This window comes from Eucyclogobius newberryi, unplaced genomic scaffold (genome assembly GCF_026437365.1).
Source record: "Eucyclogobius newberryi isolate DKJ021-1_F unplaced genomic scaffold, fEucNew1.0.hap1 SCAF_14, whole genome shotgun sequence".
Taxonomy (NCBI): domain Eukaryota; kingdom Metazoa; phylum Chordata; class Actinopteri; order Gobiiformes; family Gobiidae; genus Eucyclogobius; species Eucyclogobius newberryi.
The window spans coordinates 25,501,405-25,516,576 of record NW_027315768.1 but is presented as its reverse complement, the minus strand read 5'-3'; the positions used below and the strand labels follow the sequence as shown (position 1 = coordinate 25,516,576).

At 42.4% G+C, this 15,172-nt stretch overlaps 1 protein-coding gene across 3 annotated transcripts in view; it reads right to left on the bottom strand.

Annotated features, from left to right (window-relative positions):
* Nucleotides 1–2,073: 2,073 nt before the first annotated feature.
* Nucleotides 2,074–15,172, bottom strand: part of epha3 (eph receptor A3) — a 559,788-nt gene continuing 546,689 nt past the window's right edge. For 2 of the 3 annotated variants that reach the window (XM_072445112.1, XM_072445113.1), the window contains exons 12-17: nt 10,698–10,759; nt 9,970–10,179; nt 6,935–7,084; nt 4,909–5,102; nt 3,946–4,101; nt 2,074–3,535 (exon numbers count right to left, since the gene is read on the bottom strand). In XM_072445112.1, the coding sequence (XP_072301213.1) occupies nt 3,421–3,535; nt 3,946–4,101; nt 4,909–5,102; nt 6,935–7,084; nt 9,970–10,179; nt 10,698–10,759 (887 nt within the window). In that variant the 3' untranslated portion in view covers nt 2,074–3,420. The remainder of the gene's footprint in view (nt 3,536–3,945; nt 4,102–4,908; nt 5,103–6,934; nt 7,085–9,969; nt 10,180–10,697; nt 10,760–15,172) is intronic. The other variant, XM_072445110.1, reaches the window with a different exon arrangement.

Sequence of the window (15,172 nt, the reverse complement as noted above, 5' to 3'; positions counted from 1 at the left end):
TTGCCAAGAATTCAAAATAAAATTGCTTTTTGATGGTAAAACAAAGGGGAGAACATGTGACAGCGTTAGCGCCCCCTCCTCTTGCGGCGTGGCGGCGGCGTAGCGAGGGCCGATCATTGCCGCTTGCGGCTATATTTTTTACCATTATTATTGGTATTATCTTGTCTTACGCTAGCTGTTTTTATTTTATTTTTTATCTTTATTTATTTTTTCCCTCCATTCCTTATTAAGAAATGGGAGGTTTTGTCTATTGGAGTTTTTGTTTATAAGAGTTCTTCTATTAAGAGTGTTTTTAAAACTTCCTATAAGTGATCTGTCCTTTTCCTCTGTATCTACCTGCGTTGCAACAATGACATTTCCCTATGTGTGGACAATAAAGGAATATCTTATTTTATGACTATCTTAACTTATTACTCCCCTCAAACGATGACCTTACCTGTTCAGACCTTTTACCATCACTATTACACTATAACTGCTCAATGCGCTTACACTTCCACTCGGGATGGATAAAGTTATACTGATTGACTAATTAGACTCATGATTATGGATTCTTATACTGTCCTACTCTTCAGCAAGTTCAGATGCACCATGATTTGTGAAAAATTAATTGGCTGTTTAATGAAATATCCCATGTCCCAAAACCACTATTTGCTGTTAGCGTTTGCAGAGACTCTCTTGTGTCACGCTGCCTTTTCCACACAGTTCAGACCATCTGTGCCCTCTACAGTGATGTGTGCAATAGTTATTAAAACCCACAACACTGGGTAAAGGACAAATGTCACAGTAACATCACACAAAGGTCATGACGTTTGAATAAAGGCAATCGGACTGAAATGGTGCCAAAACACAATCTAATATCGCATAACTAATATCGTGCTGACAAACAATGGCAAAGATTTCTCCACTTTGTTGATATTGTGTGTTAACAAAACCACAATTGCTCCATCTTGTGGTTATAATGTGTACAGTTTTGTGTGAGTGGTTTTGAAACATCGGCTGGTCTTTGGCAATGTCTTTTTCGATGCAGTTTTGTACAGGCAAAACAAATTACACCGAAGAATGGTAATTGTTTAATTCATATTTTAGGCGTGTGTGCACATCTGCTACTATCCAACAATAAAAAATAACAACCACTTTGCTGCTCTAAAAAGTATCATGAATTATAGTTAAAGTCCCATCACATCTGGCAGTGTGCAATTGTGCTGCTTTTGCCCATATTGTTGTTTTCCCATCATTATTTTACAAAATAAAACTCAAACCCAAAATGCAATAAGCAGTCAACCACCAGAACTGTTCATCTTTATTTGCAAATAAATAGTCGCTGTAACTGCCTCTTACAGTGTGCAAGATCTACATCTCTTTGGAAATCATAGAAAAATAAAATACAAGAGTTTAACTTGTACCTGGTACAAAAGAACGTCCTAACATTGCTCAGCAGTAGAACATGCTAAACAAACAGCATCTGATATTCTCCTTGTTTCTGTAGCAGGTCGGCGAGCGTGTGAGCGTGTGTGACGGGGCCTCTCCTGACAGTGAAGAACAGGACTGTGCAAGGCTTTTACAAGCAACAAAGGGACAGGGAAATATGACATTTATTTGGAGATTGTGGCCAAATTCACTAGTAACGTTTTGTAACTAAACGTTTAGTTCTCTTTCCACGACCTGCTGTCAAATCCCACAATAACGACACTCCCAACAATTCATTATTTTATACACTCACAAAATGAAATAATGATTTAAACAAACTCAATCTATATATTCAAATTTACTTACCTTTAAGCAGATCATTGTCAACTGTCGTCAACTGTTTGAGTTTTAATAGTTTCTTTCTGATCCTCACTGGTTTTATTTATTGTTTTAAGTCATGTTATCTTTTGTTTCATTAAAAATCAATACATTTTAATATATATATATATATATATATATATATATATATTTTTTTTTTTTTCATAAACTAGACTTTGGATTCAAATCAACCTTTTCATGTGCTAAAAACCTTTACACAGTATTGAACCCCGCTGTGACAGAAAGGCACAGTCCAGATGAAATTCACCTCTGAACTCATTGCAGAGGCAATAATCCATGTTTAGCATAAATGTAAATAACTTAAAGTCTAGGTCCTGGGATCTTAGTGTATCCTTCTACCACTGTACCACTGTAAGGCATTCTGTGTGTCCATGGGTGATTTACTACTGAAACCATTGAAGATGCTGCTTTATATTTAATAACCTTCTCTGCTGCCTTGACCACAAAACTACCACTACTTTAAATACCCAACCATCATATCATAAATAACTTCTGATGCCTTTAACTTGTCTAACTAGGATATACTCTATGCAACACTGCCGATTCACTGGTAAAATAGCAAACATTTCAAAACCAAGCCTCCTCCTACATCTGCGTATGTACATAGTAGTTACCACAGCTTGACCAGAATAAATGCATCACCCAGTTAACACCAGATGTGGACTGGTGTGCAAAGTTGTGTGCGACAGGCAAAAATAAGCGTTGAAAAGCCAGTTCCTACCAGCACGGAACAACCATATAAGTCTATGCACTACTCAGGGATTTCATATGGTCTGTGAACATTCATTAAGACAGTGGGGCCAGTGTACTCCCAGGCAATACTGACATTCAAAAGCAGGCTTGTGATTAGAAATATATGGTGATTCCCATGAAGGCAACTGATCAAGCTTAGTGATAAAAACGACTGGTGAACGGCTGCAGTGGTTTGTATGTCTTAACATCTCCCATTGCACTTTTCGTAATCTCTTTCTGAGATACTGAGGTGACTGCATATTGGTGTATTGCTGATTTTGATAGAAAATAAATTACGTAGAAGATCCAAATTCACTAGGGCTTTTCACATACAAGACTGCACATTAATAGATATAAGTTTATGAAAACAATTAATCGATTAGTTGTCTATACATTTTTGAAACAGTCAATAAAGATTTATCCATACTTTGCTCTCTATATCTTCAAGTATTAGCCTACCAGATTCACTGGAGAGAATAAATAAATATGCAAATTTCATAATAAATAATTTCAAATAAAGACTTCTCTCAAATTGCACACCCGATAGCAGCTACATGAGCACAGAACTCAACAAAAAATCAAAGATTGAGTAGATTACTTTTGCAAATCTACTTGGCTAGGTTACATTCCCCTATTAGTGCGGGCCAGGCCAGTCTTTAGTCCTTAGAGTCAAGCCCAAAGTCCGGTGAGCTGGAGTAGAAAAACCTATGGTACTATACGTCGGTGTCCCCACCAGGAGCAACGTCTGTGCCAGTTTGTCCATCTTCAACCAAGATTTTTGGACATTTGTGGTGCAGATTGTGGTCTAGACTTCACTCCCTTCTATGCACCCGTCCCAGGTGGGGTCGTATGTGTGCTCGTATGTGGGGTCAAAATCTGTCTTCATACATGGAAACCCTTGTCGTGTTCGTGCAGCAGCTGGAGGTGAAGAGTCTGAGCGCTGCTGATGATTCGTCGCTGGTGTCCAATCAGCTCCACCCCCACACGCCTCACATCTCTAGGCACAGAGCGTGAGACAAGACACACAGAGACAACAGACACTTTAGGGCCTCTTATGATAGACAGAAACACATTACAATGTACATTCAATTATGTGTTGTGTTGATTATAAACGACGGCCCAAAATATGCGTTTGGGTACAACTACAGTCTGTTATTAATGAGTAATTATACTGCTTACCCTTTGATGTGGTTTATTATTCTAATAAAAATGACACAATACTTAATCTGTAAACCAATGCATTAGCATTTCTTGATAGTAATAAATAACATATTAATGCAAATGTTTTACATGGTGTATTCATTGTGGCATACGTTACGTTAAGAAGAATACATTTAAGAAGTTAATGGTTAGATTTCTGTCTGGTCTGTTTTTCTAGATCTCTCTGTAAATGTCTTTGTTACTCACTCAATGCTCATTGTTGCCACGGCATCCAGGGTGTTGTATCCTGCTGCCATGAAGTTATTTTTGTATTGCGACATCTTGATGGAGTCCAGCCACTCGCCCACAGAGATGAACATGGGGTAGTCCATCTCTTCACTCGGACAAGGGGACTCTGGAAGACTGAAGCGGTTCAACAGTATTTAGGGGTCAGTCCAATAACATAAAGCTGTAAAAGCAGGATCTGTATAATAGGATCCACTTTTATAAGCAGGAGTAAAAGACTTGATTAACTTTATTAACTTCCCTCACAGAGAGGGGAGTTATGCTCCGACAATTGAGGGTATGATCATCTTAAGTGCATTAACGGTAATGGCAATGGGACCAGAAGAGAGTGTCACAAGAATATGATGCGAACAATTCTAAAGTTTCAAAATGTTTTAAAAATGTAGGAATAGGAAAAATAAAAAATAAAGTATTAGTTTACTGCCATGATATATTTGCATTGGTGTGTATCTTATCACTTTTAACAGTCTGCTTGAACATATTCCAAGAAATACTCATCACCAGATAATTATTAGAAACTAGTCAATTTGTGTGTTCACTGTTGTTACACTTATTATTAAATTGAGCTCATTTTAGTCCTGACTTGTTTTGTCTTGATCTTGTACACATTACTAATCGTGTTTAATCCTGGCGTTGTCAAATATTGATGTGTTAAATGTGCATGTGAACACACCACATGTACTTAACCCTGTGCAGGAGTGGGCTATGGTAAGAAAGCTTTAAAATGTGAGTCATCCGGACACATTTGTGAAATCTAGATGTTATTTTGACTCTGATAGCTGTCTGTAAACTACTGGTCTGAGGAGCTGGAATCTATTGCTGCCGTAACCATTCAAAGTCTTTAAGCCTAATTGTGCTTTCTCACTTTATCTAAGAAATTCATGCTCTATACTGCTTGAAGAAATATATTGTATAACTCTGTACCTTTGAATATCCTCTACCAGGGGCAGGAGGCTGCTGGGGTTGCGGATGAGTTTATCCAAAAACGTTACGATGTCGACAAATTTGGGCCGATGACTCCTCTCCTTCTGCCAGCAGTGCAGCATGAGCTGGTGCAAGGCCACAGGGCAGCCCAGCGGCGCCGGCAGTCTGTAGCCCTCTTCAATGGACAGAATCACCTAGAGACACCGCACGGGCGAGAAATGTGTGATTGCAAGTTTTCAAAGTTGAACGGAGGGTCTTGCGAAGCTGCGCGGCAGAAAGCAGGAATAATGTTTTTCAGAGTGTTTGTTGAACTTTTCACCTCGGAAATGATTGACTGGGCGCAAACTATCACTTTACAATAGTCAAATCAAAACTAAAACAGGATTGAGATGTAGTTAATCCGAGAAAAACAGTGGCGACATGATATGTGAAGACAAAAAGGACAAAAACAGGACTAAACAGATGAGGGCCAGTGGGAGGTGGTTCCAAAACTTCGCTCCTTAATTTTGACTTCTATGAATTTCTTTGTGTTATTACGTAATGGGGGGCCATCAAATGATTGCACATTACTGACAATCAAACATTAAATTAAATCAAAATCAGAACTGCCGAAAAACCAGGACAAAATGAGGAACAAACCAGTTCTAAAAAAAACAAAAAAAACAGTTCTTACACAGGACTAAATCAGGACTCAACAATGCCTCAAATCACTTGTAACTTGCAAAGTTTCAGAGCTATAGCCATAAGCTCATGATAAAGAGTGCTGCACTTGATATCAGCTCCTCCTCTGGCTCTCATGGATGAAAAGAGCAGCAACTTTTCTATATAAATCATTGCCCGGCAGCCTTGGCCTCTTCCTTTAGCTCTCTTTTTATGTATTATTGCATGCTTTAGTAGATAGTTCGTACCATGTATCTCGCTGGCGCCCTGTGATCGGTGGCTGACCAAGGAGGAGATAGTGTAACTCACGACACAGTGAAGCCTGGCAGCCATTTTTCGCCTTGGAAAGCACTTCTAAGTAATTCCCAAACAGAATAAATCCAGGCCTGAACCCTAGTGGAAATGTGTGTGTGTGTGTGTGTGTGTGTGTGAGTGTCCTGGATTACAGAGGAGATTTCAGACTCGGTGGAGAAAAGGATGGCTCTGCTTCCTCTATGGTCCTGGTCCAATGTCCAGGATGAAGGGGTCACTCAGCTGAGCCAAACCTACAGATTTAAACCCTCGATGGGCCGGAAAAGTCCTCTGAGCCACTGACCTTTATGGTACAATACACTCGTCTTTTTTATACATTTTGCACTGGCGTTTCTGTCCCACATCCCACAGCAGCTAAAGGCATTTCTTTGGTACAAGTTGAAGAAAAGGGCAACAGTTTTAGCCACTATCACAGAGTGTGGTGTTGTGTTTTATAACGTAGAACAAGGACTCTCACACTATGCAAGTACTACCAAACTACTTTTCTCCAAAAACATGTTATTACTTTGCTTGGAACCTCCACAGAATGGTTTTAAACTTTAAACTTGCAGGTGATTCTTTTCCTATTATAATTGGTGAGATTTGTATGATTGTATTGCAGAGTTTTAGCATTAGTTATGTTGTAGGGTCAAAGTTGAATTGGATAGAATGCTCTGAGGTTGGATGTTGTAATGATAAAATCCTAGTGGGAAATAAATGATGAAAAGAAAAGCAAAAGAAATCAATTGAAGTGGGAAATAACCTGTAAAAGTTCCTGGAATACAGAATTAGAGGAAACATTTACAGTGCAAAGACAACATATTTAAGTGCAATATTGTATAGTGATGGTTACAACAGCCCAGAATTACAAGACCAGTTCATTAAACCAGCTGGATTGGAAAAGAGTAAGTACCTTTATGAGTTAATTACATCAAAACATCTTTTGAAACAAAATTGATTCATTAACGTTTATTTAACCAGGTAAGAAACCCCCTGAGATCGAAACCTCTTCTACAGCGGTGACCTGATAATACAGCCAAAGGATGGAACCCATAATGAGGGTGAAAGTGCTCACATCCTGATTGGACATCTCCCAATACGGCCGCTCCCCGTATGACATCACTTCCCACATGACGATGCCGTAGCTCCACGTGTCGCTGGCTGAGGAGAACTTCCTGTACGCGATGGCCTCCGGAGCCGTCCAGCGGATCGGGATCTTTCCTCCCTGTCACACAAACGAGTGAAAGACATGAAAGAGTTCTAGTCTGTATTCTGGATGCAAACAGACCGCAAAGACCAAAGAAAATATAGGACCAATTCAGAACTATCTATCCTAATATATTTAGATTTGTAACAAAGAAGAAGTATTGTGTACTGCTGTGTACCTGAGGTGAACTGTGCTAAGCAACATAACACACATAAGTAATACGATATATGCTTACACAAGTTATATAAAGAGCTAGAATGATTAGTTGGACTGACAGCTGCAGGAGGAAAACTTTTAGTGTCTGTATTTTCTTCAAACTTTTCTTCTAATGAGGGTTTGTCACTTATTTCCATCGAGCAAATGACTTCAGAACATAATGAAGATGTCGGGTTCATCAAGTCTTAAAACACATCGAGGTAATGTCTTTCTCATAGTTTTACATTGTTTACCTGGATTAGCGATGAAAGAAACATTATATAACCATCAAATTTCAATTTTTTCCCCTCAAAATAAATGTTTAAAAGTTGTGTGGGGCAAAAAAAATTTGTTGTAGTTTTGCAATTTGTTTTTTGCAATGAAGTGTACTAAAATTTCAAATCTTTGCAGACAAATTTGTCTAGTCGCATCTGTTGCTGTAATTAGCAGCATGGTGTGTTTGGCTGTGTTTAGTAAAGAAAACTGGGACTAATCTACTAACAGCAGAGGGCAATATTTGTGCGCTCAAGGCAAGTTTATTTGTAGAGCACAAGTCGTACACAATGAAATTCAAAGTGCTTCACAAAACAGGGAAAAAATGCATTCAAATCACAAAACAGATAAAGAAATGAAAGAGAAGGGCGCAAATTAAATCCCTTCAGTCACATGCACAGCAACAGTTTTAGCTTCGATTTGAACATTGTCAGAGTAAAACCTGTCTCACATCTTCAGTTTAGTCCTGACTCTGGCACCAGCAGGAGGCCGGTCCATGTTTAGTCCTGACTCTGGCACCAGCAGGAGGCCGGTCCATGTTTAGTCCTGACTCTGGCACCAGCAGGAGGCCGGTCCACGTTTAGTCCTGACTCTGGCACCAGCAGGAGGCCGGTCCATGTTTAGTCCTGACTCTGGCACCAGCAGGAGGCCGGTCCATGTTTAGTCCTGACTCTGGCACCAGCAGGAGGCCGGTCCATGTTTAGTCCTGACTCTGGCACCAGCAGGAGGCTGGTCCATGTTTAGTCCTGACTCTGGCACCAGCAGGAGGCCGGTCCACGTTTAGTCCTGACTCTGGCACCAGCAGGAGGCCGGTCCACGTTTAGTCCTGACTCTGGCACCAGCAGGAGGCCGGTCCATGTTTAGTCCTGACTCTGGCACCAGCAGGAGGCCGGTCCATGTTTAGTCCTGACTCTGGGCACCAGCAGGAGGCCGGTCCATGTTTAGTCCTGACTCTAGCACCAGCAGGAGGCCGGTCCATGTTTAGTCCTGACTCTGGCACCAGCAGGAGGCCGGTCCACGTTTAGTCCTGACTCTGGCACCAGCAGGAGGCCGGTCCACGTTTAGTCCTGACTCTGGCACCAGCAGGAGGCCGGTCCATGTTTAGTCCTGACTCTGGCACCAGCAGGAGGCCGGTCCTTGTTTAGTCCTGACTCTGGCACCAGCAGGAGGCCGGTCCATGTTTAGTCCTGACTCTGGGCACCAGCAGGAGGCCGGTCCATGTTTAGTCCTGACTCTGGGCACCAGCAGGAGGCCGGTCCATGTTTAGTCCTGACTCTGGCACCAGCAGGAGGCCGGTCCATGTTTAGTCCTGACTCTGGCACCAGCAGGAGGCCGGTCCATGTTTAGTCCTGACTCTGGGCACCAGCAGGAGGCCGGTCCATGTTTAGTCCTGACTCTGGGCACCAGCAGGAGGCCGGTCCATGTTTAGTCCTGACTCTGGCACCAGCAGGAGGCCGGTCCATGTTTAGTCCTGACTCTGGCACCAGCAGGAGGCCGGTCCATGTTTAGTCCTGACTCTGGCACCAGCAGGAGGCCGGTCCATGTTTAGTCCTGACTCTGGCACCAGCAGGAGGCCGGTCCATGTTTAGTCCTGACTCTGGGCACCAGCAGGAGGCCGGTCCATGTTTAGTCCTGACTCTGGGCACCAGCAGGAGGCCGGTCCATGTTTAGTCCTGACTCTGGCACCAGCAGGAGGCCGGTCCATGTTTAGTCCTGACTCTGGCACCAGCAGGAGGCCGGTCCATGTTTAGTCCTGACTCTGGCACCAGCAGGAGGCCGGTCCATGTTTAGTCCTGACTCTGGCACCAGCAGGAGGCCGGTCCATGTTTAGTCCTGACTCTGGGCACCAGCAGGAGGCCGGTCCATGTTTAGTCCTGACTCTGGCACCAGCAGGAGGCCGGTCCATGTTTAGTCCTGACTCTGGCACCAGCAGGAGGCCGGTCCATGTTTAGTCCTGACTCTGGGCACCAGCAGGAGGCCGGTCCATGTTTAGTCCTGACTCTAGCACCAGCAGGAGGCCGGTCCATGTTTAGTCCTGACTCTGGCACCAGCAGGAGGCCGGTCCACGTTTAGTCCTGACTCTGGCACCAGCAGGAGGCCGGTCCATGTTTAGTCCTGACTCTGGCACCAGCAGGAGGCCGGTCCATGTTTAGTCCTGACTCTGGCACCAGCAGGAGGCCGGTCCCTGAGGTCCAAGATGGTTCATATGGCACTAACATGTCACAGATGTACTTTGGTGCTAGGCCATGGAGAGAACTTTAGCTTTAGCTTTGTCAGGACAATAGCAGAGGGATTTTACCTTTGGTGTATGTTTTGGGTTGCTGGGGGAAACCGGAGCCTGGAGGAAACTCACCCAGACACAGGAAGAAACATGCTAAATCCACACAGAAAGGCCCTGACTGGCCCATGCTGCCAGTCGTAGGCTCAGTATTTACCGTAGTGGTGTAGGCCGCCTCGGGGTCGTCCTCTAAGACTCTGGACAGGCCGAAGTCGGACACTTTACACACCAGGTTACTGTTGACCAGGATGTTTCGAGCCGCCAGGTCTCTGTGCACATAACCCATGTCTGACAGGTACTTCATCCCTGAGGCGATCCCACGCAGCATGCCCACCAGCTGGATCACAGTGAAGTGACCATCGTGTTGCTAACGGAGGGAGAAATGTCAACTGTCAAACTACAAACGACATTTAATCCACCGACAATACAAATTACGGACATAGGACCAAAAACAAGTTTGAGATTATTTCTTTCAGAATCGTATTCAATGGGTCGACTAAAAAGCAAGTTTGTTGAGTATTGTAACTTTATCACAACTGCTTTAGAACATTGCATTCTAGACACATTTTCTGTTTCTTCCCAATCAAGTGTTTCTATATTTGTATTTTTATAGTTGTTTGAGCGTTCATCATCTCTTGCTCGGACACACCGCTGAAAGTAGAAATGTTATTCTTTTTGTAAATTGCATGTACCAAATAAAATGCATTTTGAAATCCAGCTTTGCTTTTTCCTCCCAGACTCTTGCTTTTGGGGTGACTGTGAGGCGGCCTGAAGGGATGTGTGCGCACAGTTTTGAATGCTCAATCTCTTCTTTTGTCCATGCTACAATTGTGAAACTCCATAAACATTGGGTTTGTTTTTTGTAACGAAGCAACTTACTCTTACCCTCAGAAAAGAATCCAGAGAGCCGTTCTCCATGAACTCCACCACTATCATCACAGGACGACCTGCAACACACAACAACATTCAGTCTGACTGCACATTTTGCACATTTAGCACAGAAACATCCAGGAAGGGAATATGTTAATCCCGTAGCACAGATAAGAGGTTGTATTCCGCTCACAGACAGGGCCCTATGTGACGTGTTTATCCATTGATTAGCGCTGCTTGTCTTTGAGTGTTTGCATGTGTAAAGCCCATTAAACAGCACTGACCTACAAAGAGCACGCAGGGGCAGTTTAAAGCCCTGTTTACATGACAAAGGTCGATGAATTTGATCTGAATATAGACGTAAAGGATGAGATGTGTGGAGAAAAGGAGTTTTAGGTGGGAAAAGGTGTAGTACATACATTGTCCTGCAAACAAAACTGTCCTATAACAAATCTGCCCTTTCCCTACATTCTTTAAAGGAGCACTGTGAACTTTGTGATGAGAGTAACTTTTCACCTGGAGATGGATATTGCTGTGCTGGGAATATTCCAGAGTATGGCATTAAATATATCCATCTTGTGTGCATTTAAATTGAAAGTAGCTTACAGATAGTGGGCTCGCTTCTTCACAGATCTGACCCGTAACGTGGTCTAGTGGCACTCCTGTGTCATCATGTATGTAAGCAAGTTTAATGGAACATTTGAGGGAAAGCAATAACATCTCCATTGAGACAAGTGATGCGTCCTCCTCCAGTAAAGATACAGCCACATTTAATGTCAGTTCTCATGAAGCTGAGTTTATGTGTGATGTTGTGTCTTAGCTTCAGCTTCAGCTTTTATTTATATCCACAAGTAAAATGGAATTGCAGTTTGAGTGGCCTTTTGTACACACATTGAAATGATAAACTACAATAAATACAAAGATATAAACACATAAAAAACATTAGAAAACAAAACCAAAAGAAACAACACCAAGAAGTATAAAACAAAACAAAAAATGATATCCCGATCAATCCACAGTTTGATTCACAAATATCAGAGCCTCCACAGAGGCTTCCTGTGATCTGCGAGCTGTGAAACCCATGGCAGACACTAATAAAGTGTTATTGTGCTAATAATGTTTGCAATGTATTGCACCTTTAATGTGAAAACAGACCTGAATATACAAATATTATAATATGAATACAGTTATACATTTATTACAGAAATTAAAATACAGATTTATACTCTGCTCTGGCTCTTCTCTGGTTTCTGGGGAAATAAGGATTTAAAATAAGAAATGTGGAAGTGACTTGAGCATGTGATGACACTCCAAATGAGGACCTTTTATGGCACACTTAAAACACAGCTGTTCTCTCTCCACCTCTGCATAAAGATGTTTTCTTTTGCAATTATTGCCATCATTACAGTTTGTTCAATAAATTAGCCGTGGACTTTACTAAATGAATAATGATGGTACATGAGCTCCTTCAGGTGGTACATGGATTCATCTTCAACTCAAACATTTGTCTTCCGTCGGGTTAGTCCTAGTAAAGAAGAAGTAAAGCAGTTCTGCATCTGGTCTTAGCCCTGGTTTGGACCTGGTTTACATCTGGTGGCATTGGGAAGGCAAACATTAACGTTCCTCTGGATGATGTCCTAAGATTCACAGCCTTTGCAGGTGGTTCAGGATTAATCTAATAAACTTTATATGTTGTAACTCGTTCGCCTCTGACCACATCTCAGAGCAGTCGTAATGATTTGTTTTACAGTCAGAGCAGTTGTTTGGAATCCAACCCGGCTCATGACAAGGGCCATTAAAAGTTTGCAATTGATAGGAATTAATTTGTTCAAGCTACACTATTTTGAGATAATTGCCGTGGTCCGGAAACAATATCTAGTCGCACAGAGCAGCGCGTGAACAGAAACAAACACACCTGTTTCCCCGCGCCTAATGTGTCACCTGCCATTAGATCGCAGGTATGGCAGTCAGTCACAGCACAATACGCTCCATAATTAGTCTCCAAAGAACAACAACAGATGTGAACGCCGACGGGGGAGAAAGAGAGAGAGAGAGAGCAAGGGGGATAGGGAACAAGAGCAAGGGAGAAAGGGTGAGAGAGAAAGAAAGAAAGATATAATGAGAAAGAGAGTATTGGGAGAGTGAGGGGGAGAGAACGAATCAGAAAAGGACGTGTTGCCATCGTCAGTGAACAAACTTTCAAAACTAGGAATTTAAAAGACCGAGAAGGAGAAAGAGAGAGAAAAAGAGAGATAGACAGATGGACAGAGAGAGAGAGAGAGAGAGAGAGAGAGAGAGCAAGAAAGAAGCAAGAGAGCAAGAGAGAAACGAAGGAAGCAAGAAGAGGGGAGAGCAATTATGAGGAAGAGGGAGAGTGGGGAGAAAGGGAGAGAGTAACATCGAGAGAAAGAACAAAAGTGAGAATGGTGAACAGGGAGAAGGGGGAAGAGAGAGTGCAAAAGTGAGAGAGAAAGAGAGAGCAAGAGCGAGAGAGAAACGAAGGAAGCAAGAAGAGGAGCATGAGGAAGAGGGAGAATGGGGAGTAAGGGGGAGAGAGAGTATAAGTGAGAGAGAGAGAGAGAGAGAGAGAGAGAAAGAGATAGAGAGAGAGAGAGAGAGAGAGAGAAAGAGATAGAGAGAGAGAGAGAGAGAGAGAGAGAGAGAGAGAGAGAGAGAGAGAGCAAGAAAGAAGCAAGAGAGCAAGAGAGAAACGAAGGAAGCGAGAAGAGGGGAGAGCAATTATGAGGAAGAGGGAGAGTGGGGAGAAAGGGAGAGAGTAACATCGAGAGAAAGAACAAAAGTGAGAGAGAAAAATGGAAAGGAGAACAATAAAGGCAGAGAGAATGGTGAACAGGGAGAAGGGGGGAGAGAGAGTGTAAAAGTGAGAGAGAGAGAGAAAGCAAGAGCGAGAGAGAAACGAAGGAAGCAAGAAGAGGAGCATGAGGAAGAGGAAGAATGGGGAGAAAGGGGGAGAGAGAGTATAAGTGAGAGAGAGAGAGAGAGAGAGAGAGAGAGAGAGAAGAACAAAAGCAAGGGAGAAAAAGGGAAGGAGAGAATGGTGAACAGGGAGAATGGGGGAGAGAGAGTGTAAAAGCCAGAGATTCTTGACAATAACATTATTTCTTCTGTAAATGTTGAGATGAATTAAACACATTCTTGGACACACCTGTTGTTATTAAATCTTTGGGTCTTTAAAGACGGTTTGACAGAAGAAGAATTCTCTAAAAGGTCAGATATCTATGCGTCACATGTATCTAATCATTTCTCATCCATCATTCACCTGTTACTTGCATCTCTTGAACTTCACTTATGCTTGAATCCAGCTGCTCATCGGACACATCTTACCAAAGTGGTCATTGCATTTTCCATTAGACCAGCACAAGACCACCCGAGTTTGACCCATCGCTGCAGGGGCCTGTTTTTGGAAGCGGCAACGCAGTAATGAGACTCTGGGTTTTTCAAATGCCGTGTCTCAAGTTTTTTTGCGGGTCACGGTTGAAGCGCGTCCTCTATCTCTGCACAAGTCTGCAGGGGACATATTGAAATTCACCGTCACGTCCTGCTTTATACTGGCGCTGTAAAAACAACCATATGTTGCACTAGGTGAGGCCCGTAAAACAGCACTCGTTAACATGCACACACTACTGCGGCTGCACGGCTTTGTGTGTTTAAAGACAAAGGACAGGCAGATCGAGCCAGTGCAGGAGGTGGAAGAAGAAATAGCACTTTTTGGACAACATTTGACTCTTACTTGAATCATATTTAGTTTGAAGAAGGGATGTGACGATATGCAATGTTTGTGTTGTGATTATTGTGAGAAAAACAGTGAAATCTTTATATTTAAGTCAAATTTTTGGGCTATATATTGAACAAAAACTTCTAAAATGGTCACAATTATCGTTTTTTGATACTTACGATTGTATTATGACCAGAATAATCAGGATCATCAATTAAAACCCTATAACCTTGACATCCCTAGTTTGAAGTAACAGTACTCCTTTCTCCCTTTCCCAGCGGGAGTAAGTGACAAAAGCTTTATAGTGACGATCGTGGCCGTGTGTTCCCTCCTGCTTCTGCCTTCTCAGGTGTTTGCTCCGCCCTCCCGTTGCCCGTGACGCTGTATAAAACGGGGCGCAGACGGGCCTGTCAGTGCTCACCCTGTTTTCGGTTGCCATGGCCTTCGTCTCCGCCATTTCAGCCATGCACCTTTAGTTTTGTGGTTTGTTTCACATCCCATCCCTTTGTTTTGTAAATGTATCTTTGTTGCATTCATTTTATAGTCAATAAATTCTTAGTTTGATTAATTTAACCTCTGGTCTCCTCTTCTTGTTATGTCAAGAGGCAGAAATAAGACAATATATTCAATTGTTTGTGTTTTCTTTTGTACCGTCAGGTATGATTTAGTTCTGCTCATTCTTTAAAAATACCTGGTGCATGACTCAAGGTTTTGTCCTTCCAATTACATTAACTTCAAATCAGATGTTCCGTCC